This window comes from Taudactylus pleione, unplaced genomic scaffold (genome assembly GCF_031769625.1).
Source record: "Taudactylus pleione unplaced genomic scaffold, aTauple2 ptg000093l, whole genome shotgun sequence".
In the NCBI taxonomy this organism is placed as follows: Eukaryota; Metazoa; Chordata; class Amphibia; order Anura; family Myobatrachidae; genus Taudactylus; species Taudactylus pleione.
In genome coordinates, this window is record NW_028284495.1 from 36,036,860 (window position 1) to 36,062,958 (window position 26,099).

Sequence of the window (26,099 nt, forward strand, 5' to 3'; positions counted from 1 at the left end):
CTGCCTCTGGACAGGCCAGCCCGATGACATCCCGGACCCGGTCTGGCGCCCTCCCTCCCCCAGCCAAACGGGCGAAAAAACGGTGACAGCATTGGCTACTTTTCCCACGCTCCTTCTGTGCTTGCCTCATATTCCTTTCTGGCCAAAACTTCCCTCTCCTTTCTTGTGAATTGTTTTTAATTTTTGAATTTTCGTTTACCAAAAAATTATTGTTTGCACAATTAATAAATATTGTGGAACACTGCCAAAAATGTTTGAGTTAAATATGTGTATTTTTTTTTGGGTGGATACCAATAAATTTACCACAAATGTACGACTTTGTATTCTGACATTATTGAAAAAATGGGTTACATTTAATCCGGGCACACAAGCCTACAACGTTCAAACTAAAAAATTACACATTGAAAAAAAAGGGCTCGTTAAGGAACGTTTAAAACATTACCTAAGGAGGAAAAATCACCTTGCAAACACAAAATGAGGGACCAAACCTAAACATGATGACATTATTGTTACAATAGTCCAAAAACGAACACATTGCGGCCAAAATACACCCCCACAAATGTATGCTAATTGATTGTGTAATCCAGACATTAGCAGCTATGATTTCCACCTGCGTTCGGTTTTGTGCTATCCAAAAAAACTGCTTTCCAAACACATATCAAGCCGGTTTTCAATCCAACACTAATTGAGTTTCTGACAAACCGTGATTAATCGATGATACATCGTGGAGTGCCGGGACGGAGGAGAAGGCCATCGCCACTGTGGTCGCGTTATCCAGCCCCTAAGCTGTGCGAGCATTTTGAAGGGAAAGACGATCATCCAGTGACGTATGAGTTGGTACGAACACATTTGACGTTCGCATTTGTTAATGTATGTACGCCCAAAAAACGCCTCGCCACGCCTGCATTTTTCCATCTCCACCCCCGTCAACGCCCAAAAACGGCCTGTTCTGTCAATCACATTTGACATGTCACTTCCTGTACGCTATTTGACGAACGAGACAAAAAAAACTCGCAATCTGCCGTACGCACATGCGCAGTGTAACACCGACGCATGCGTGGTTACTCAACATCGGAACGCAACGAGCGTACTGCTGTTAACGAACGGCTCTGAATCAGGGCCTGTGTTTTTTTGTCTATTAATGGATAATAATATACTGAGGGGTTTTTTTGTTTTTTTTTTAAGAAAAATAAATCATAGATCTCCAATCCAATGTGAGTACATTAAAGAAGCATAAGAAATAGGAACCTCAATTACATATTAAAAAATAATAATAATAAAAAATAGTACTGCTAGGAAAGCTGCTGGAAGTCTAAGTGCTACCATTCAAGTGTAAAAGACTAGCAATTATCAGATAAGAAAATATTAGTCTTTTATTACTAGTAAAACAGCAGAAAATAAAGCCAGTATTTTATGAGGATAAGTAGGGGGTACACATATGCATATGGGTATTTAAGTATAAAAATGTATAACCATTGTGTATATTTGCAACATGACATTAACACAGCATGTATTGCTATAGAAAAAGGTTTCTATAGTTTTTTTGGGTCAATGTTTCTAGTATACTTATTAACCCTATTACTTCTGCAATTCTATTACTGCTGCCTGCTAGCACAGGTGGATTAAACCTCGTAAAACAAGAATTTACTGTGGCAGATATATAATTCAGTAGCAACAGAGCCGTAACTAGACTTTTTGGTGCCCTGTGCCAGAGAGAGCATTGGCGCAATTTTTAAATAGGAACATAAGATTCTGCACCTGAAAAAAGGCCATGGCCTCATGGGGAAGGGCCAGGGAAGAGATAGGGGAGGCCAGGAGATGCTGGGGATACAAGAAGAAGAAGCTACAAGTGAGAATGATAATAAACAGGAAAATTTACCGGGCCGAACAGCGCCCCCTGCCCTGCGGTGCCCTGTGCTATAGCACTGGTCGCACATCCTAATTACGGCCCTGAGTAGCAATATCTGCAATAACACGTATTTTTTTATCATTTTGTTCCTTTCACCTGTTTGTAATTGTTTAGCAATAGGACCCTACATTTTATCATTAACCTGTAAATGTATATGTATATATTTATGTATGTATGAATTACTGAATGTCACACAACTAAGTGTATTCATTTGAAGGCATTTCGTTTTTTTTATATATTCTTTTTCATAAAATACAATACAATTTTACTGTGCTTTTTTGTTTCTTAAAGTTTAAATTGAAAACATAGAAAACTTGATATATCTTATATATAAAAAAAAATCTTTGGTCTGTTTGTGCGTTTGTTTATTTGTTTGTTTGTCTGTCTGTCTGTCTGTCTGTTTGTTCGGTTATGCATTCGGACATCCCTTCATCGATTGGGATGAAACCAACGCAAGGTGGTCCAGTTAGATCCTGGCCAGGTTTTAGGGGGGTTAGGGTCCCGGTCGGACCTCACGTTGGTGTACATTGGGCAGAACTTTGACCCAGGGAGCCTGTTTTGGGCCTTATACTGTATGGATTTGGACAACATCACATAATAAAACTTAATAACTAGAAGATTTAAACCCGACCGGGTACTTCAATTAGTAACCTATATTACCTAACATCCAAGCTAAAAACAAATAATGCTTAGTCAGAGCAAGAAGGCAATGGAGGTGAGTCTAATAGACTATTCTAGTGCCACTGTGAGGTTTAAATAGGATGCTGGGTTTCAATTTTGCTTTCAATATTGTTTAGTACTGAGGAGAATGATAGGTCGGCTATCATATTCCTGAAACACATGGTTAGCTCCTCAGCACCATTATCAGAACCTCTGTATAATGCACTACACATAAAGTAACTGCTTCTCTAACGATATCATTCAACAATATATCGTTCATATCTTTCAGTGTGTATGTAGTAAACGACCAACGATGCGCGCTCCCAATCTGACGAGATCACCAAGAATTGCCTGTTCAGAGATGTGGCAGGATGACTTCACTAAGAGATATCTGTCAGTGTGTACACCCAATATCGTTTGTCCTGCACTACAGAAAGTTCAAGGGAATCCTTCACCAATATCGTTCATACAGCACATCGTCTAGTGTGTATGAGCCTTAAGAGCGTTGCATCAAGAGAAATTATCTGGCACTTGGAAAATAGCGAATATGTTAATGCACACTTATAAAGGCTTATCTGACAGCTGTTTTAGTAAAATAATGCATCATTTACCAAATATACTTTTTATATCTACCAGAAGATTGTTATTTCTTAGTTTACAAATCCAAACAACATTTTGTTATGTATTTCTGCACAATGTCAGTTCCTGGCAAGAGTTTCACTTTAAGGTGGAAATGACCTGGATATTAGCCTCATTGACTCCAATCCCAAAGCACAGATAACCGTTATATAAAGAGCATTAAAAGTAATTGCAGACATAGGGCATCATTAGTAAAGTTTTTCTCCATGTCTGCATTTGATACGGAGCTGCTAACCGCTGTGGTTTATAACAGGTATAAACTAACTACACCTTTAAGAGGACTCATGAGGGCTAGATTTACAAACCTTTCCGAACTTGACAGTACTTTAAGATGAGGCTTCTACCATATGAGCACCAAAATTGTAATAACAATTAATGGCTTAGAATAACATATGGGTTTACTTATAGAGGATGTCTATCTTTGAATATTTGGTGCTAGTTTATCCCAATCAAATATAGTTTACAATACATATTATTAGAAATGCATTACTGATACCAGTGAAAAATATGACCGAGTGCTAGCTCTTTGCCTCATTGCTCAAAGCTTGGAAGTAGTGTGTGCAGCACATTTGTTAGATACCCCATGACACCTATGTATTGTATGCTCTTGCTGGAGAAGACACAATGTTTGCTGATAAGTGACCATTCTCCATCAGGAATGAGTGAGATATGTAATTCATATGCTTTAGTTTAGAGAATGTGAGAACATGGACTTCCTCATCAACCAGAAAGCTGGCCATTAATGGTAGTCATATTTGGATTTTCAATTCTAAAAAAAAAAAACATAGCGAGGGCTTCACAATTTAATTATTTTTTATAATATGGTTTACTACAGTATATACAGTATGTTTACTATTAGTCCTTCATTGTCGGAAAGAAACAGCTTGTAACATGCTGTCAAGGTGGTGTCACGCTCATTTAGGCTCCAATCCTCTTCTTATACTGTATATGTTCCTTTGCATTACATTGGTGTCTTGCTTGGAAAGTGTAGCCACAGATTTAAAATTATTGAACAATCCTATGCCTGATGTACAGGTACCCATAGCGTGATGGTGCTATCCTGTGCTGCTAAGTGTACATATTTTCTAGCATTGACCCAGTATGTTTCTTGAATACATTTGTCTGTTTCCAGCCCTGACCTTTTTAGCCAGACTTCAACCCTGTGCTTGTGGTCAAGGCCCCTGACCTCACCAAGACTACAATTGTGTCTTGTCCACTGGCACTATGGCCTTCTTTCGTCAGCTGCTATAGGGTAAGACTAGGGTCCACAGTTGTTTTTGGTGAAAACCAGACACTTATTTAGGGTTCTATTTACTAAGCAGTGTTAGCAGACAGAGTGAAAAGTGATAAGAAAGTGATATGGTGCTAGCCAATCAGCTTCCAACTGTCATCTCACAGGCTGTGTTTGAAAAATGGCTGGCACCTTATCACTTTCTTATCACTTTCACTTTTCACTTAACACTGCATAGTAAATAGACCCCTTAGACTCCACATCAGGGGAGACCTACCAACAGCAAAGCAGGTACATCTATAGTGACTGTGACACATTTCTTAGAGATGTCCTGGTCTTGATACCCTGTCTGTAATAATCATGTCTAGCAAACATGTTATTTGAAAAAAAGAGATTTCTTCTATCAGTAGCCTGAAAGTTAAATTACTTTACATTGTAAACTAACCCCTGTAGCTAAAGAAAAATCCTAGCTGTACAAAAGTAATAAGAGTTTGTCTACCATTGACATTTCCCAGTCATTAATTCTTCTCATTCACTGTGTGACCTCTGCGATTCTTATTACTGAAATACAAGGAATGGTGACAGAGGATTAGTGAAAAGATGAGGAAAATCCGTAGACTCTAAGCCCAAACTGATATCCTGCCCTCCATTAACACAATGGCATTAGTTAGCCTGTTAATAGTGGGGATAATGAGCTGCAAATCAGAACTGAGTCCAGCTCTCTTTTCTGACTTTATTTTCCTAGAACATGAAAACCATGTGTAATTTCTGCAGTGACAGACAGACAAATGAACTGTATTTCAGTGAAACTTTAAAAAGATTGTTAAATAGACCATAATTTGGAAAAAAAAAATTATAGGACAGACTTTACACACATTACAGAAATAATATTTGATTGTTTTCTCCTAATTACTTTGATGTCTCTCCCTTACCCCCACATTGGCTGTAAAGGTGCCCCAACCCAAGTGCCACTTTATTCCTTTATTTTTTTTCCTCTCTTTTTCTCTGCCATTATTGGGTCATTTTATTAATGGGAGATAATGGGCCAAATGTAATAGGGTGTCAGTTTTGGTAAATTGTGAGTTTTGTGCTAAACTCGCAATTTTTCACAACTCTCCAATGTAATAGGGTGTCAGTTCAATAGAACTCACATTTTTCAGAGTTACTAAAAATCTCCATTCTCAAACTCGTATCCAGATGTTTTCACATTAATAACAATCAACTCAATCCATTGTAATAGAGTGTCTGTTTCAGACTCGCAAAAAAAAGATAACTAAAAGTCCCCAAAAAATAGACCTGCTTCAGGACAGCGAGTACATCCTGAGCAGGTCAGTTTAACACAGAAACATGCACATATCCATGAGATACGTCCATGTTTCTGTGTGTACTTATGTAAAAAGTTTAAATTTTTTTAAAAAATTACGTGCACCCCCCCCCCCAAAAGCATAACCAGCACTGGGCTTTATAAAGCCTGTCCTGGTTCTAAAAATACAGGGGCCAGCACAGGGCTTTGCAGAGTCAGTGCTGGTTTTGGAAAATCAGGGGACAAAATGAGTAGGGGTCCCTGAAAATTCCAAAACCAGCACCGAGCTCTTTCTAGCGGGGGGATAATGCCACAGCCAGGGAAAACCTTTCACCGGTTTCCCCGGCCAAAGCATTACCCTTGACCACTAGTCAGCCCAGGATCCCTGGGGAGTTGGGGAGCCCCCCAATAAAGGGGTCCCCCTCTCCATGGCACCCCAGGCCTAGGCTGATAGCCCGGGGCTATCCCCGGCACCCTAGGGCGGTGGGTGCCGGGTTGATAGTGTTAGTGTCTTGTGTAAAATGAAGGGTTAAATATGGTCTTTAGTTGTAGAACCACAAGCACTAGCAAGCCTCCCCCGCATGCTGGTTTTTGGAGAACCACAAACACCAGCATGCGGGGCATTATGGCCCCGCTGGCACTTGTAGTTCCACAACCAAAGAAATACGTTAAAAAAAACACACCGTGAAAGTAAAATTTTAATAAAACTTACCTGCACACTCACACTTAGGGCTCTATTTATTAACATTATTTTGACTAAAATAAAGTGAAAAAGGGTGTTTTCACACTCTTTTCACATTATTTTAGTATGACCTATAGTTATTACAGGGCAATTGGAGTAGAATTCGTAAAATTGTACTCCAACCCCTAAGTATCACTTATTTTTAGTAATGAGATCGCATTTCCCATAACTGTAATGGGAAATGTGATCCGACCAGAGTTACTAAAAATAAAATGTGAAAAAATATTGGGGAAAGCCCTCTGAACCTGGAGGTGGTGTTATCCAGGGTTCCCCTCCGGTTACCGGACTCCTGCCCTGCTCTAACAGGGAGAGCAGAGCCGGGAATCAGTCCCAGTAATCAGTTGTGTGGTCTAAACAGGCCGCAAGCTGATTACTGTAAAAAAAAGAAAAAAAATAGTAAAAAAAATAAATTAACTTACCTGACTCCAGGGACCGGTGATCGGGCCTCCTGTGATGACTCCCCTCCGGTCAGCTGGTCTCCCATAGTGCACTGCTGCCCAGTCATCAGGTGATCGGGCCCCAGTACAGTATGGGAGATCACCTGACCGGAGGAATGGAGAACATCACCGAAGTCCCAGAGCATTCAGGTAAGTGTAATTAAGGAAGAGGGGGGTCGCAGGGGGGAGTCTGCGATCGTGGGGGGCGGGGCTTAATGCTAGGGGCGGGGCTTAGCACTGGGGGGTAGCAGCGACAATCGGTCGACGCATGCGCGTTCACTTAATCACGGTATTTTTGCGAAAATACTGTGATAAGGCTCCGAAGGGGATTCGCAGGGACAGAGCTTTTTCGCAAGCTCTGTCCCTGCAGGGGATTTGTAGTAAATCCCTGTGATATTGCCTGAATTCGCAATGCGAATTCAGTCGTTAATATCACACTACAATCTGCATTCAATATGCGGATTGTAGTAAATAGAGCCAATACTCACCTAGTATCCGAAGTAATCCATAGCGGTACCTGAAAAAAAATCCATAGTCACCTCTCCTATGCGTAGTTCACGTCCGCTTTGTTCCCTGTCGGCATCCAAAGGGTTAAAATAACTAACCGATAAAAAACCATACAGGGGCCCCCTATGCATTTTGGCACCTGTATTTTTAGAACCAGGTACAGGCTTTATAATGCCCGGGGCTGGTTATGCTCTTGGGGAGGGGGTGCACATAATTTTTTTTTAAAAACAGACACAGAAGCCATCACGGATCTCACTGATCTGTGATAGCTTCTCTAAAACTTGCACCTTTTAATGCTACTCACATTAAAAGGTGTCAGTTTACATAGTCCTAAACTCGCCTAAACTCGCATATGTAGTAGCCTCGAGCTGAAAAGTTCGCAGGCTATTGAATTTGCGAGTTTCAGTACAAACTCGCGCTTTTTAAAAGTGCGTGAAAGTGTGAGTTTGTACTGTTACTAAAACTGACTACCTATTACATTTGTCCCTATATCTTTCTCTGATTAAATTATTTTTTTATTATTATTACATTTTATTTATAGGGTGCCATAAGTGGTCCGCAGCGCGGTACATACAGTAAAGGGTACACAGAGCATTTCATTACGATACAGTAACCAAAATATAAACAGAACGCAAGTAACAATTAGCAACACAATTCTCAATACACAGTACATCTCTAAAGGTGAAGGCTATCATAGAAGTGCTAGAGAAGAAGGCTGTGAGACAGTGGGGAGGAGGACCCTGCTCCTAGGACCTTACAATCTAGGGGAGAGGGGAAACGGACAGATGACATGAGGCATGAGTGTGTAGAGGGGGACCTGAGTGCAGGAAGTGTAGAGATGGCTGAGGCGGGAGGGACAGAGACCTGGTAACATGGTTATGTGGTGGAAGGGTATGCTTTCATGGAGTGCTCGAAGTGTGCCGGTATACAACGGTATGGTATACCGCCATTTCAAGCACTGAGCCAGCTGTGCCGCCCGATTGAAGATCTGCTGCTCACTGTCAATGTTTGTGATGTTGGTTATCACCCTGTGCTGTGGCACGGGCTGGTGCAGGATTGTATACCCACACCGGCTGTTGAGTCTGCGGCCGCCCAGAATCCCATGTGTTGGGCTAGGGATGCTGGGGCCTTACAGGGCCTCTCGGGAGCTGCTAATGTTGCAGGAGTTGTGGGAGCTGCTGTGGCTGCTGGCGTCATGGGAGCCATGGATGCTGCTCTAGCTGCTGGTGCTGCAGGTGACAGCATGACTGGTGCTAATGTTCGAGCCGGGGTGAGAGCTAGTACTGAACCTTCTGGAGCTGTTAGGGCTGTGGCTGTGAGCAGTGAGGAGTGCCGGAGGAGGGAGTCCCTGGGGATGTGGTGGGAAATGGTGTGGACCTGCTGAAAGGTCTGAGGCCACTGTGGGGAATAATGTTAGGGGAATCATGTGTAAAGGGCATTAATACTGGGTGGCATCACTTATACTACACATTTTGTAGAGGGCATTCCTCTGTGGCATCACTTGGAAAGGGCATTACTGTGTGTGGCATAAGGTGTAAGGGGCATTACTGTTTGGCATAATGTGTATAAGGGGCATTACTATGTGTAGCATTATGTGTTATAAGGGGCACTACTACTGCATGGATCACTACGTTGTGGTACACTACACTAATGTAAAGGGGGCGTGTCTTAAGAACATACTCTCTTTTGAGTAGGCAAGCCTTTTTTTCCAGTGCGCACTCCTCTAGCGTGCACTTAAATACAACTTTAGACTTTCTATACCCCCACTACAAAATTCCCACTTCGACCACTGCTTTGATGAACAGGTGGGTTATCAGTGCACATTTGAAGCTCTGCAAGGTCGGGGAGAGCCTGATTGAGTATGGGAGCTCATTCCAGTGGAGGGGGGCTGAACGGGCAAAATCTTGGATGCGAGCATGAGATGAAGTAACCAGGGTGGAGGAGAGGTAACCGTCATTGGCATACCGGAGTGAGCGGGAGGGAGTATGTAAGGAGATAAGGTTGGAGCAGTAGAGTTAGAGAGGGCCTTGTATGTGAAGGTGAGGAGTTTGAAGAGGATTCTGTAGGGGAATGGGAGCCAATGCAGGTTTTGGCAGAGGGGAGCAGCAGAAGTGGAATGGCGGGAGAGGAAGATAAGTCTAGCGGCAGCATTGAGAACAGACTGGAGGGGGCAAGATGGCAATGTAGGAGGCTAGTAAGGAGAAGGTTGCAGTAGTCAAGCCAATAAATGATTGGTGAATGAATAATCAGTTTGGTAGCATTCTGGGAGAGGAAAGGCCTAATGCGAGTGATGTTGTGTAGCTGGAACTGGCAGGATTGAGCCAGAGATTGAATGTGGGGGGTGAAGGAGATGGTGGAGTCAAGGGTGACACCCAAATAGCGAAGTTGGGGGACAACTGAGATGATGGTGTTGTCATCAGTGATAGCGAAATTGGTTGGAGTGGAGACTCTATTAGGGGGCAAAATTATGAGTTTTGTTTTGTCTATGTTGAGCTTCAGAGAGCACTCGGACATCCAAGAAGAGATGGCAGAGAGGCAGTTGGATACCTGAGAGAGGAAAGAAGGGGAGCGTTCAGGAGAGAAAAGGTATAGTTGCGTGTCATCGGCATAGAGGTGATATTGGAGGCCGAAGGAACTGATGAGTTTTCCTAGTGTAGAGGTGTACAGGTAGAAGAGCAGCAGGTGCAGGACAGAACCCTGCGGGACACCAACAGGAAGGGTGGAAAGGGGGGAGGTGGAGCCAGAGGCAGACACAGAGAAGGAGCGGTTGGTGAGGTAAAAGGTGAACCAGGCATGCACAGTGTTAGAGATGCCAGAGGTCTGAAGGGTGCGGAGGAGGACAGTATGATCCACTGTGTCAAAGGCTGCAGAGAGGTCCAGGAGGATGAGCAGAGAGAAGTGGCCCCTGGATTTAGCTGCAAGCAGGTCATTGGTGACTTTGGCCAAGGCAGTTCCACTGGAGTGAAGTGGGCGAATGCCAGATTGAAGAGGATCAAGGATGGAGTTGTCAGAGAGATAGCTGGTGATGCGGCTGTAGACAAGCTACTCAAGTAGTTTGGAGGCAAAAGGGAGAAGAGAAATGGAGCGGTAATTGGTGGTTGAGGACGGGTCGAGGTTGGGTTTTTTAAGAATAGGTGTGACAAGAGCATGTTTGAATGATGAAGGAAAGATGCCGGTGGAGAGAGATACGTTGAAAAGGTGAGCAAGGTGGGAGCAGGCGGTGGAGGAGAGGGAGTGTAGAAGACAAGAAGGGAAGGGGTCAAGGGGGCAGGTGGAGGGGGGAGAGGACAAGATGAGGGAGTGGACCTCATCGCCCATGGTGGGGCTTAAGGAGCACAAGGTGGGGTGGCTGGGAGGTACAGATGGTGGGGGAGGTGGGGTTGCAGCAAAGAGATTGAAGGAAATACTGTGACAAATTGCCTCACTTTGTGAAGAGAAGAAGGAGACAAAGTCAAATTGAGCCGGTCTTCTGGCCGCTCGCTAAGCTGTGTTTGACCACCCACAGCTTTAGCGAGTGGCCAGGTGATGGTCGCGATGGTCCCAACCATTGTGACCATCGGGGCTTGCGACGAGACCCTTGTGATAGGGTCTCCTCTGCTGCAAGCCCCAGGGAGCTTCCAGCTGTAATAGAGGCGGAAGCTCACCACTGACATTACTCGTGATGTCTGTGGGGCTGCCCCCAAATGGCAGATGTTCCTTCGGGAACGCCTCCGTTTGGCAAGAAACCCTCGGGACCCGCCTACAAAACGGGGCGAGCTATCAATCAATATCAACAGCCGCCCCGTCTTGTAGTGAGCCCAGGAGCGACGGAGCTGCCGTCGCTCGCTGGGGCTCGCGCATGCGCACGCCAGAGCCGGCTCCAGCGTGCGCATGCGCAGTGTGGGACCATCGACCCACTTACGAGCGCTGTGTGCTTGCGAGCGGGTCTGAATCAGGCCCTCTGGTCGGAAAGCCATGACTCCAGCACTGCAAGGTAACAATGCTAACCACTGAGCCAACATGCTGCCAAGTGAATGGTTGGCTAGTCCCTGGAGTGAGCAGCATATTTAATTTATTCTCCCTTATTTTTCCATTTTCTTTGCTATAGCTAAAATTGCATGTAAGGAAATGTAATGGACTGTGGGCCTGATTCAGCAAGGAACGCAACTGAGAATGCAGTAGCGATTACGCACGCCGTTCAACTGCAATAGTATGCTAATTCATTGCAATGTTCATTTGCACTACATAAGGACGCCCACTTTACCTTACACACATCCGTGATGTTTAGCAAGACTGCAAAACCATCGGTACAATCGAGTACCATCGCAGCCTCATGCACACTTGCACAAGCTCTGACATTACTCAGGAATTGCTAACTTCCATGCACGCTATGAGTGCTCAGGCTGCGTAGGGCATCGCAGTGGATAATTTATGCAGGCCCCTCAAACACACTGGCACGCCTGGGTTCGTCCGACGCCGCCCCCCCCCTGTCACCACCCACAAACGGCACTTCCTGTCAATCACTCGCAATGGCTAGTTTGAGCACGCACACTGCGATGCGTGCGTATTACAAACTACGTTCCTTGCTGAATCAGGCCCTGTGTTGTTATTTGCAAAGCCAAAGAGTTGTATCACTGTTGAAACAACGAAATAAAACACATATAAGCTTTAGAGCTATTTCAACACATTGATATGAGTATTACAGAGTAAATAATTATTCAATTCAGCGATATTTGTGAAATATTTACATAAATATTATAGCCTGCAGATGTCACTGATCCCCGAGTTGCCAAATGATAGCTACTGACAGATAGCATTTAAAAAAGATGTTTTGGAAAATCAACACAAATAATCCAATCATTGTTATGCAGTATGATGTCAATGGCAAAGTTATAAGAATATTTATCTTTACACAATTCTGAGTTGAAGCTATTAGTGCGAGTACATATTCCAGAGCTATAATAATCTACAGCAATTCTAGGTCAGTTACAGAGAAGCATAGGGGTATATTTATGAAAGCTTTAAAGGCTCAGGGGCATATTCATCAACACTAAAATAACGGTTTTAAAGGCATTTTTACTTAATTAGCATTTTTTAGGATTCCTTAACACACTTAACACAGGAGATATCACTGATATCTCCTGGTTAAATCCGCCTTTGTTCATTTCCACACTCCCCATACATTAGTATTTTATTATTAGTATTATTATTATTTTATTATTAGTATTATGTATATTCGGAATTTGATGGTGTTACTATACGCCACTCTCAGGTGGCGTATAGCGGGTGATACCTGCTTTCAGCTGGGCAGGTCCTCCTCCGGCTCGCTTCGTCGTTCCTGGTCCCTCCTCGGGCTCTGGCTGTGTGTTCTCCCCGCCGCAATGCTGCTGCTGTTGCTGGGCAGCGTCTCCCCTCTGTTCCCCGATGGCACTTGTAAGTGCTTCTTCAATTAACTGTTTATTTACTATAAAGGGTTACATAAAGAAGCACTTACAAGTGCCATCGGGGAACAGAGGGAAGGGGAGACTCCCCCAGCAGCAGCAACAGCTGCATTGCAGCGGGAAGAACATAATAAAGTTTTATATATATATAAAAAAAAGATATAGAGCTCCCTCTGTCCATCCTTGTAGGCGCTGGGGCCGGTACGGGAGGTCGGTGTCCGTGGCTGCAGCCCAACAGCCGGCCAGATAGGTGGGTAGGAGAGGGGCGGGGGGGGGGGACGCATATAATTTTATGTTCAATTACCACAGCTGTAATCAGTGCTGCACATGTGCTGCTCCTGTGAACGGAACGGCGCATGCGCAGCACTGATTACAGCTGCGGTAAGTTAGGACTAGGCAGGGAAAAGTATCTATTTTCCAAAGAGTGGTCATCGCTAAAATGACAGCTTTACGGAATAGATAGTTATGGAGAGGAGGAATGATGAATTCCTCTGGTAATTAGATAGAACGCCATGCGAGTTCTAAACCTAATTACCTCCATCGATATTTTAGCAATGATGAATAGCCCCCTCTAACACCTGCAAATAGCTTTTTTTTGTTCCTGAGACGCCTACTGTCAGCGTCTGAAGACGCTGAAATACTCCATGTTGCTTTTTTAGACGCCACCAACGGTTGCACAAGCGAAACGCACCAGCCTTAAGGAGCATACACACTAGACTATATGCTCCCTGAGCGATATCGTCTAGTGTGTCCTTGGCAAGGTGTGCTCAATGTCGTTCATGACATTGAAAATACACCCGCTGAACGATATCATTAACGATATCATTCAGCGACGGGCTGTCTCCCCCATTCCCCAACATGCAGCAACTTGACAATATCGTCAGGTTGGCCTGCATGTTTGCCCGATGAACAATAAAGACAAACGACCTGTGGGAACGCGCATCATTCGTCGTTCATCGTTATCGTTCATCATTTAGGTAAAAAAATGGATGATAAAGTGAACAACTGAACGTTAACGATATCGTTGTCGTTCAGTTGTCCACTTTAATCGCCCATTGTGTGCGCACCTTTATAGTACAGTAGGTGCAGTTTCTCCATATGGGTATGGCCCTCCTATCTAATCCAATTACCGTATATACTCAAGTATAAGCCGAGTTTTTCAGCACATTTTTTGTGCTGAAAAAGCACCCCCTCGGCTTATACTCGAGTCATGCCCGCATGGTACGCTGCTGAGTAGCGTACCATGCGGGCCGCGGTGCAGACTGTGTCACTGTGACACAGCCTGCACCGCGTGTGTAGCGCTGATCGGACGGAGTTCGGTCAGCACTACACGCTGCTAAACACACAGCCGCCGGAGCCGGCAGCTATGTGTTTGGTGTAATCAGCAGCCGCTGAGAGTCAGACTCTCAGCGGCTACTGCTGCTCCCACTGCGGGAGCCATCTTCCGGCTCCCGCAGTGGGTAATGGGAGAGACGTCGTCATGACGATGTCTCTCCCATTATGCAAAGCGGCGGAGGAGCCTGTAGCAGCGTCGGGACCAGGAGCGGGGTTACAGGTAAGTGTTTGTTTTTTTTACATTTCTTTCTACTGGGGGGGCTACTACCGGGGGGTACTACCAGGGGGGGATATCGCTACTGGGGGCACTACCAGAGGGGGGGGATTAATAATGGGGGAACTACCAGGGGGGGGGATGTTGCTACTGGGGGCACTACCAGGGAGGGGGGGAATACTGGGGGCACTACCAGGGGGGATGTTGCTACTGGGGGCACTACCAGGGGGGGTTAATACTGGGGGCACTACCAGGGGGGGATATTGCTACTAGGGGCACTACCAGGGGGGGGGATTAATACTGGGAGCACTACCAGGGGGGGATGCTGCTACTGGGGGCACTACCAGGGGGGGTTAATACTGGGGGCACTACCAGGGGGGGATATTGCTACTGGGGGCACTACCAGGGGGGGATTAATACTGGGAGCACTACCAGGGGGGATGTTGCTACTGGGGGCACTACCAGGGGGGGTTAATACTGGGGGCACTACCAGGGGGGGATATTGCTACTGGGGGCACTACCAGGGGGGGATTAATACTGGGGGCACTACCAGGGGGGGATATTGCTACTGGGGCACTACCAGGGGGGGTATTACTACTGGGGGCACTACCAAATGGGGATATTACTACTGGGGGCACTACCAGGGGGTGATATTACTACTGGGGGCACTACCAGGGGGGGATTACTACTGGGGGCACTACCAGGGGGGGATTACTACTGGGGACAGTACCAGAGGGGGGATTACTGCCAGTAGCTGCTGCATTTCCCACCCTAGGCTTATACTCGAGTCAATAAGTTTTCCCAGTTTTTTGTGGTAAAATTAGGTACCTCGGCTTATATTCGGGTCGACTTACACTCGAGTATATACGGTAAGCATCAAACATTTCATTGACACAACTGCAATACTTCCACAACACGGCCATAAGACGGACCATCTCTGTGCATCTGAATATCCCCCTCCCATCACCGCCGAGGAATACCTAATACACAGGGGCATATTTAGAGAGGAGGGGGCCCGTGTTCACTCACCGTCCGAGCCCCCCCCTCTCTTTCTCCAGTGGCCGCAGAGCACTGACAAGTTTAGTAGACTCCGGGCACTAGTCTGTGCCCGGAGTCTACAGCACATGCGGAGGACACTGGGAAAATTACACAAAGAGGAAGAACAAATGTGTAGTCTGCGGGGCAACACTTTTTAGATCTGAAAAGAAATTTGACTCCAACTCAGAAAAAGGGCTCTTGTGGGAGGGAGTGGCATGTACGTCCTGGACACCTTGAAAAAGACCACCGAGTTAGGGGTCGAAACGCGTCGGTGATGGAAGGTGGATACCCGATTTTGACGGAGGTTGTTCCTATCCTGATGGCTGTGGATAAGATCGCGTACCAGCAGAGTGCCTGGGACTGATGCTGGAGAGACACACTATACGCTCATTTGAGGTTTTCACCTCTCAGCCTTCTGGTAATTACATACCTCTGCCTTTTGAGGACTATCCATCAAATGGATGCTGCTATTTTGTATTGTTTTATTTTAATGTGATTAATTAAAATTGTCCATATTGTGCTTCACTATTTGCACATTTGTTCTTCCTCTTTGTGTTGTTGTGCCTATGAGCATATATCTACAGGTGCATAAAAGGACTGGCTACCAGCTGTACCCCCTGCTCAGTTCTCTGCTGACTGATGGGATAATTAGTGGGATATTTCTCCCTAATTGTGAATTGTAACCAAGCGCAGGTTATGTGACTCATTTTCTTGTTTGCTGTTGTATATTGGTGGAGGTGTGGGGATACCTCTGTTTGAGTGTCACTTACCAGCTGCAAGGGTTTCTGTGCGCACATATCCACTTTCTTTCTCCTATTATCTACGACACTGGGAAAATGGCTCGGCAGCTATTTTCCCAGCGATTTCTGTACTGCGCATGTGCAGAACACCGGGAAATTGCCAGCGGCGGCCATTTTCCAGGTGTTCAGTGTAGCGCCTCTCTAGCCGACGTGTGACTTTGGAGAGGTAAATATTAGAAAGTATGGGTGCAGGGTGTGCGGTGTGGGCCCCCCTAGACCCAGTGGCCCGTGTGCACCGCACACCCTTCACCCATTACAGTTACGCTGTAATACATTACTTAGCCAATATTTCTCTGTGCATGTGAAATCACAACTGTGACTCTGTATGAATACAGGGCCTGACTGAGAGATGGACGGTCATTTTGCCACCGCTTCCTCTTTATACTCAGTTGCTATGCGAAATTATGCAAAGGCCACAGAGGCTTCTTGAGTAATAAGACACCGACTATCAGCTTGTCTGATTCACTACTGGGTCTGAAGATGCAGACTCAAATCAACTGTGTGAACTTCGGACATCTGAGTAACCCGCTGGTTACTCAGAGTGTCCAGCAAAATCACGCTGCTGGGGCCAGTAAAGCTGCATCCAAGGACGCAGCCACTGGCTTTGACTTGCTCAGAAAAAGAGGCCGACACGTCTCGGTGGGTATGGTATGGTAAGTTTGTCTTACAGAGAAAGTGGGCTGGTGGAAGTTTTCACTCGGTAGATCTAATATTTCTTTATTTATTTGGAAAAGTTGTAGACCTTGGTGTCATCATACATTATGTGCCATGACAAGACCCTTTCAAGTCAATTATCTCATAAAGCCTAGATCTCTGGTCAACTTTCATAATTTGAAGCCAATCCGTCTGTCTTTATCTATTTAGTGCTTTTGCTTAAGTCACTAAACTATCAGTCATGCTTGTTGTGATTGGCAGATTGTGCAACTGTAGCAGACATGTGGCTGTTTCACATAGACTGTGATAGTGTACAGCTCCTTTATTAATGCCAGTAGGGTGTCTAGCTAGTGCACAGGTTTGATAGAAATAGACTTTACACCATTAACAAAGGGCAAACCCATTTGTGTTTGTATTGTGGTGATTGATGAACACTGTGTTAGCGTCCTGAAAATACATGTTTATTGTATTATACGTTTATGCAAATATCCTGAAAGCTATCACATACCATTCAGCTCAAGGGAAAATCAAATTCACATAAAGCCTGACAGTAGTTACATATTAGACCTGGGCAATGGCTATAGCTAGCAACACAAACAGCTCATCTGAATCTAAGACAGCTGGGAGCAATGGGCTTGGCCTCTGGTCCTTATCACAGGAAATTGGGTGCAAGCAATTCTTGTTTATTCTGTATAATATTCATAGAGCCGAAAGGAAATTATGGAAATTAAGCTATAAATGTGTGCAAGGTCTGAAAGTTGTAATTGTCTTAAAAGCAAATAATAAACGCAATATTTGTTATTATCAATACTAAAATCATGTACAGATCAACCGAGATTAGAGATTTCACCTACATTTTTATTTAGTATATTAACCCAACAGGATGTTTATTTTTTTATTTTTAGTCTTGATTGTGTTTTACATGTGTATACCTGCCGGTGTATTTAGAATTGTTATAATTATATTCTAGTGTTTTATTAAATAGACCTGTATTCCTAGCTCTTTTGTCTTTCTCTTTCTGTTTTTATATTAACCTCAACAAAAACTGATTCATAAATACTATAATAAATTCTACAATAAAATGTACGGACGACGGAACAACCCCGAAGTCAACCAGCGGGGGCACACATAGTTTGTACAAAATAGATGATGTGACCAATATGTTGGCCTGATCCGCGAGATTGGACGATATATCTTCTAGTGTGTACCCAGCTTAAGACTGACATGCTCAGTAGGTGTCGGAACTCTCAGGTGATGACTTCAATACACTGGTGGGAGGGGTCAGGGTTCAGACCAACTGTCAGTAACTGTAATGTAGCTGTTACCTAGAAAGGGTTTTCCTGTTTGCTCCTCTCATCAGCACCAATCTACAGAGACAGCGCAAGGAAGGGCGAACGTGCAAGGATGGGGAATGTCCGGGAGGCATTGACCACAAGACACTATTTGTGTCATTCTGTTGGCTTCCACCGCTGGGGATATACAGTAGGACAGGAAATCGCTGCCAGGGTAGGTGTACGGGTGGAAGGGAAAGGAGAGACCCCTTGAAAGGGCACAGTAGAAAGATAGGTAGATAGGAGCTATAAATACACCCATCATCCATAACTTTAAAACCACTGACAGGTGACGTGAATAATGCTACATACACACTGGCCGATATTGTGACCGATAACGATATCGTTATCGTTCAATAGTTCACAATATCGTCCAGTGTGTATGCAGCATATCGTTAACGATATCTTTCATTGCCTAAACATGCAGGCCAACCTGATGATATCGAGAGTTGTGCATGTTCAGGGATGCTGCTGGTGATGTCACTAAATGATATCGTTAACAATATCGTTCAGTGTATAGGCTCAATGTTGTTAACGACATTGAGCCCAACAAACACTTGTCGATATCGCTCATGGAGCGAATTGTTAAGTGTGTATGCACCTTAACATTGATTATCTTGTTACAATGGCACCTGTCAAGTTGTGCAATACATTAGGCAGCAGGTGATCAGTCAGTTCTTGAAATTGATGTGCTTTAAGCAGGAAAAATGGGCAAGCGTAAGGATCTGAATGACTTTGACATTGCCAAATTGTGATGGATAGACCAGTGATTCTCAAACTCTTTCCTCAGGACCGCACACAGATCACGTTTTCCAGGTCACCCAGCAGGTCCACAGGTGTATTCATTACTGACTGACACATTTTAAAACATCCACAGGTGGAGCTAATTATTTCACTTGAGATCTGGAAAACATGCACTGTTTGGGGTCCTGAGGACCGAGTTTGAGAACCTGTGGGCTAGACGATTGGGTCAGCGGATCTCCAAAACGGCAGGTATTGTTCAGTGTTCCTGGAAAGCAGAGGTTTGTACCTACCAAAATGGTCCAAGGAAGGACAGTCAGTAAACCGGCGACAGGGTCATGGGTGCCCAAGGCTCAACCCTCAGGTTACACAGAATGACCAGGGAATTCACACTGCTGAAGCCAGTGAAGCTGCGTCCAAGGATACAGCCACAGGCTTCAGCACACCCACAAAATGGGGCATCATGCCCCCGTTTACTGCAGCGCTGCCTGTTGCTACCCCCGAACTGCCTACAAACGGCCTCATCCTGTCAATCAGGCTGTGGTGTCTAGGGCACTGTGAGCGATCTCGCAGAACAAGATCTGCACATGCACAGTGCGGCATCTGCACCTGCGCAGATGTACTTAAATCTGGTTTGCGTACATCTCTGAATTATGGCTTTAGTTGCACAAAATTGGAATAAAATGTGCCCCCGCCCTATTCGATCCACCCTAATTCCACACCAATGTGCCCAGACCCTGCTCCAATCCACCCAGAAATGTCCACTTTGGGTGAATAACACCTCATTCGAAGTCCACAAATCGTGACTGTCCTGCCAAAACAGTTTGGAGGTCTGAGAGCCATTGAGGTTGAAAATACCACAATTCTCTTACGTTGTCCCAAGAACAAAGATTTTGAAATACGGAATGCCGACGATCAGGATGCCTGCGGTAAGAATCCCGACCCCAGCATCCCGACAGGGTTATAATAATGACATTTGTTGGTCAGTATTCTAACCCTCCCCCTCTACCTACCTTAACCCTCCCTCCCTGGTGCCTGATACTAACTTCCCCCACAGTGCCTAAATCTAACCCCCCCCTCCCCGCACCCTAAACCTAACCCTTTCCCCTTAGTGCCTAAACTCTCACCCTAGTGCCTAACTCTAACCCCTAACACTAATCCTCCCCCCTAAACCCCGCTACTTACCTTCGGGATTCCGGTGCCGACATATGACATAGGACACTTGGGTTCGTGCGTGCGCAGTAAGGGATTTCTGGACTTTTTGCACATATGCGGTAGCAAAACATTGCTTAACTGAGTCCATCTCTGAATCAGGCCTTTATTTGGCCTGTTCTACTGCTCCCTTAACTTCCCACCGTTCCCGTTTTGTACATGATACAGTGCAGAGTCCAGAGCTAATAATAATTTCTAAATAATACCAAGACATGACTAATACTTGCCTGTATTCTTCTTGTTTATTTTCTTGTTTAATTCAACTGATGCTGAGCCCAGTAAATTAATTATACAATTTCAATATTCGACCCATTGACTGCTATTATTTCAGGGAGTTGGCAAATATGGGTAAACTGAGGGATGTACATGATCAGCAACAATATTCAGGTCGTTTGTGGAATTTAAACAATGCTCAAGTGGCATTAGGGGACCAAAGTGAGGTAAAAAAAACATTCTCCACCCCATTACACCACCACCATCAACATCCTAAACCGCTGACACATGGCAGGATGGATCCATGAACTTATATTGTGTCTGCGAATTTCTGACCCTGCTATCTGCAGCAGAAATCCAGAATCGGTAGACCTTAGTTACAATGCTTTCTAATCTTCAGTCCAGTTTTGGCTAGCCTGTGCCCGCCAGCCTCATTTTCCTTTTCATTTTCTTACTTTGCACACCATACTCGGTAATCTCTGGAGTGCTTCAACATTTCGAGATATCAGAAGTTTCTGAGATAGTAAAGCTCCCCCATCCAGCTCTAACAATCAGTCCTCAATCTAATTCACTTACTGTATATAACTTTTCAAGGTTTGAGTAGAAATCACTGATAATGCCCTTCCTTGTCATCAAGGGCTATAAAAGTCTATTAACATTTATTATGATACAGTCAATGATCTGGACATCAACTGGCCAAAAAGTTGTCCCAAGACTAAACATGAGCATCATTTGTTCGTCTCACATTCTGCCCAGCAATGATGTTATTGTCCAGGTACATCTGCATCCTGAATTCTGATTGGTGGCTTCATTTGGTCCATGATGGACTGATTCATATAAGGTCAGGTTGATGAATTGGTCAATAACATTGGGTTAAAAAAAATCTGCAGATACTGTAAGAGGCATTGAAAGCATAAAAAGCTTTTTTGGGATTATATATTCAGATGAATGTTGTAGTTTCCATCTATCTAAATTTAGAAGTACTTTGCACATTGTCACCAGGCACTGATTTTTTATTTTTCTTCTTAATGTACGGGTTTAGTATGGTATATTATGTGTATATATGTGTTCCTTTTAAAATGCTTTCACTCCTGCTGCTAGATGCATTTAGAAAATTAATCCATCTGAAGCATTTGCTCTAAAAATGCAATGCAATTGTTTTTATTACAATCTTCATTCTGTGTCAACAAAGTCTCAAAAAAATGCACTCTGTATTTCTGACAATTGTAGAGCCTGAGTAGTACAATGAGATATAACTGTAGACTGCACATTTTCCATAATTTTTCATAAATATTGATGTTTCTCCATGGTATGTTTTGTTACAAAATCTTTCTGCTAAAGGGTCACTGATGAGCATGGTGCTAATACAATGATCTAGTGTAATGACAGTGGGCATATAACCGTGTCAGGTACCTCTGCAGCTCTCAGGGAGATTAGTAACTGATTGGGTACGAGATGCTGGCACCGGGTTACTGACAGGTGTCGGGATTCTGGCACTGGTATTCTAAGCACTGGCATCCTGCACGCCGGGATATTGACCGCATCCCATTGGTCACACCTGAAGAAGGAGGGCGGGCGGCTGCTGAAAAGTTTTATTCCTTTCTGTGCTTACATCAATAAACATACACCTTATAGGAATGAATAAATGCACCAGTGAATTACTACACCAATATGCAGCCTCTAAACAGTTTTTATATTTTATGTATAGTTTTGTATGTTATAGTTTATCCACAGAAACTATTCTTGACCTTGTACAAAAAGAGTAGTTGTGCTGTTTTTTTAGATAGCTAAGCTCTATACCAGTGGTTCCCAGACTTTGTCGAATCACAGCGCCCTAGAGTATTAGCATTTGTTTCACGGCAGCTTTAGTCCAAAGTTTCTTATTGAGAAAGTCAGCTAAAATTATTAAATGAAGTATATTGTGCTCACCTGTCATCTTTAGGTTCAGTTGTGCATAGCAGGGCCGACGCTTCCCCTAGGCAAGTTTAGGCAGCTTCCTAGGGGCGCCTGCCACTGGAGGGCGCTTCTGAGTCCTCCTTAACTACGGAGGGTGCAGGGGGTGCGATTGCTATGGCACTGAGATTGTGTTACCAGCAGCTCCTCTCATGACGTCACTCCCATAGTTCCGAGGAGCGGGCGCCAGGGACGGGCGGCAACAGGCACGGGAGCGGGGTTTAAGGTAAGTATTTTTTTTGTGTGTGTGTGCGTGCAGGGGGGGCTTACTGCAGGGGGCACTACTGGGGGCATCTTATAGGGGCTCTACAGCACGCTTACTACTGGGGGCATCATATGAGGGCAATACAGGGGCCTTACTACTGGGGGCATCATATGGGGGCACTATTGGGAGCACTACAACTGGGTGCACTACAGGGGCCCTTACTATTGGAGGCACTTCAAGGGGCACTGCAGGGAGCATTACTACTGGGGGCACTGCAGGGAGCATTACTACTGGGGGCACTGCAGGGAGCATTACTACTGGGGGCAATGCAGGGAGCATTACTACTGGGGGCACTACAAGGGCATTAAAACTGGGGGCACTACAGGGGCCCTTACTACTGGGGGCACTGCAGGGGAAACCATCTCTTAATTCGGCTCATGTGAATATTATTAGGGTGCTGTGTATGTGTCTGTGAGCTGGGTGGAGGGTTTGGGGGAAAACAGGGGCGACATTGTGAACCTTTGCCTAGGGCACCCTGAAACCTTGCACCAGCCCTGGTGGACAGGGTTGGCCTTCTGTTTGTCCACATTTCTTATGATTGACATCCACTGGCACTGATTTTACCTATCTCATTGATAATAAATAATTTTATTTGGTACTGGCCACCAACACGTGGCACCGGCCACCATGGCAACCAGTTTGGGAACCACTGCCCTATACTGTCAGCCATGGTCATTCTTCCGGACCTGATGTCAACATTCTGGAGAACTCTGAATTAATAAGGTGATCAGTGTAGAAGTATATTCAAGAATAAACAGTAATAGGGCAGCTCAGCTAAGTGGGGATTTGAGGTTTTCTTAAAAATAAAATTAAGAGTTAAGCTGTAGTTTCTACAGTAGTTTGAATCATAGTTGTTGTCTCGTGTCAGGTAACCCCAGTTTGTCATACATTGTACTGAATTATTATGCCTTGTGTTTAACTTTATAATTTCTTATGTTTTAGGGTCTTTTATGATGGTGAATACATCTGGAAGATTTGCAGGGCAGAAAGCAGTCCTGCTCTTACCTCAACTAAAAGAGAACGATACCCACTGCATTGACTTCCACTACTTTGTGTCTAGCAAGAGTGGGGCCCTTCCTGGATCTCTGAACATCTTTGTGAAAGTAAAAAATGGGGAAATGGGAAGCCCAATCTGGAACATATCTGGGACAGCAACTGGCACATGGAATCGAGCAGAACTGGCAATAAGTACCTTCTGGCCCGCTTTCTACCAGGTATAACAAGCTGCTTTGCTTACATGTTAGTAAACTACATTCTTACTGTCACTTTGTATAATTGGACTCAGGTACACTATCAGGAGACATAAATATGAGCCAAAATGTTCAGCCAGACATTTTAAGAACAAGCAAACTGTAAAGTGTACAGAAAAGATGATTTGTTGTAACAGACTGAAAGCCTTACAATTTAGCTGAAATGATGGATAAATGCACTTGTCTCGGTCTGCAGATAACTTGTTTCTGCAAAATAGTGACACTATTATAAATCAAAACAATGCGCTTTTTCCCAATATTACAGCAGTTATGTAGTGCTGGGATGCTGCCTTTTAGCATACTTAGATGTTTGCTTCAAATTTCTAATACATGTTTATATGGAGGCAATACATTGAGGTGTACTTTTTGGAGGAGTAGAGAATAAACCATGATATTGAGGTAAGGCTGTACTAAATAGTAGTAGAGTACAGTGCTAGATAACATGCAGTGGTATATCTATTACGGGAGGAGGGTGTGCAATGCACATGGGTCTAGGAGGACCCATTGCTGCCCGCGAGGTGCACAAGCTCCCTCTGCTTGTCCCGCGGGGACATAGGGAGCTGGCGCGTCATATAGGCCAGCACTGGGTATGCCTCTACTTGGGTGTTATTCTTAAATACCTTACAGCTGCACATTAGACAGATATCTGAAGAGATAACGTTATAGCTGTAGCATGCAGTACATTTAAGTTATGACTAGTTATATGTTATATTGAATAGTTATAGCTTAATGTCCTGTGTGGTACAGCTGTAAAGTTTCTCCTAACCTCACCAGTTTCTATATCAATTAAAATTAGCTTTCTTTTAGGGAGGTATAAATTCATGAGCATGAAGATTATATTCACGGGCATGAGCTGCTCGCTGAGCTCCTGATAATATGATGATATCAAATTTGTAGTGTAAGACTGCAGCGCAAATACTCTTTTATGATGACTATTGTTGTCTAAAGGCCTCCATACACGGCACGATATACGATATAGGTGCTATATCGTGCCGTGTATGGGCACGATATCGTACCTGATAACGTGCTGCGCGCTCCAGCGGGGTCGTACATCGCATCCACAGATCTTCCTGCAAAACCATCTGATCTGGGATGCGATGTACGATCCCATTCAGATGAAGGAGGGGGAAGCCGGCATATCGTGCGGTGTGCAGCGACTGCATGATTGCCGGCGGTGACAGCACGTTCTGTCTGCCGACGGATCGGCAGTCGCCCTACACTGTGCATCACACCGTGTAGGGGCACCTTAAGTGCACCTAGTTGTATGGGAAAACACATGGATTTGCATGGGAGAGATGTATCAAACCTTTGAGAGAGATAAAGTTGCCCATAGCAACCAGTTAGCTTTCAGCTATTATTTATATAGAACAGTCTGTGAAATGACAGTTAGAAGCTGATTGGTTGCTATGGTCAACTTCTCTTTATCTCTCTCAAAGGTTTGATACATCTCCCCATAAGAGTGTTATTTGCCAAGTGCATACTAGATTGATGTGTGCACCTGATTTGGCATTAAAGTACAAAAACAGGCTTTCACGTTCTAAGTGTGATCATTTCAGTTCGATAAAGAAGGTCAGAGAGTGCATTTGCAAAGGCGATCCCTACAGAACTTGGCGTGCTGAGAACTGTGAGCTTGTGTCTGTCTTGCAACTACCAGAGAGATTTTGTAAGGAGAAAATGTTTTGTAGGAGGACAGCTAAGAAAAACTCTTAAAAGTGCTTGTCTAGCTATGTGAAGAAAGAAAAACCTTTGGCTTTTACCCTAGCAATATTTAGAACAAAAATGGAAAAACTTAAAATAAAGGGGGTCCTAAAATGTAAGTGAATTCTACTTTACTACTTACATCCAGTGCATTTTCTTTCACAAACTATACAAATATTGCTCTTATAGGGATGTCACCCAAGGCTGAAAAAAACATGCACCTTGACATGCTGTAGGTGAGTTTATGTAGTTGCACACACAGAAACATTGCAAGTCTACAGAGTTAGGGGGTTGTTTCACTGACCCTTCAAACCAGTAGCTAAATCCTGTCACTGGGGCTGGTGACAAGAAAGTGTAAGTTCACATAGTGCCATCCTCAGCTGCGCATTAGAGAGCTTCAGGAAGGCCCTGCTCTCTCTCTCCCCTCACAGCTCTCACTGGCTGCCTGACAGACACAGCCTCACCTCTCCCCCAGCCAGTGCTGTCAGCTCCTGCAGTCGGTGCATACCCCCTCCCCCCTTACCCACAATCACGCCCCCCGATGGGA

At 44.5% G+C, this 26,099-nt stretch overlaps 1 protein-coding gene across 6 annotated transcripts in view; it reads left to right on the plus strand.

Moving 5' to 3' along the window:
* PTPRM (protein tyrosine phosphatase receptor type M) overlaps positions 1-26,099 on the plus strand; it is a 900,933-nt gene that overhangs the window by 279,651 nt on the left and 595,183 nt on the right. For all 6 annotated transcript variants that reach the window (XM_088469672.1, XM_088469673.1, XM_088469674.1 and 3 more), the window contains exon 3: positions 23,547-23,818. In XM_088469672.1, the coding sequence (XP_088325798.1) occupies positions 23,547-23,818 (272 nt within the window). The remainder of the gene's footprint in view (positions 1-23,546; positions 23,819-26,099) is intronic.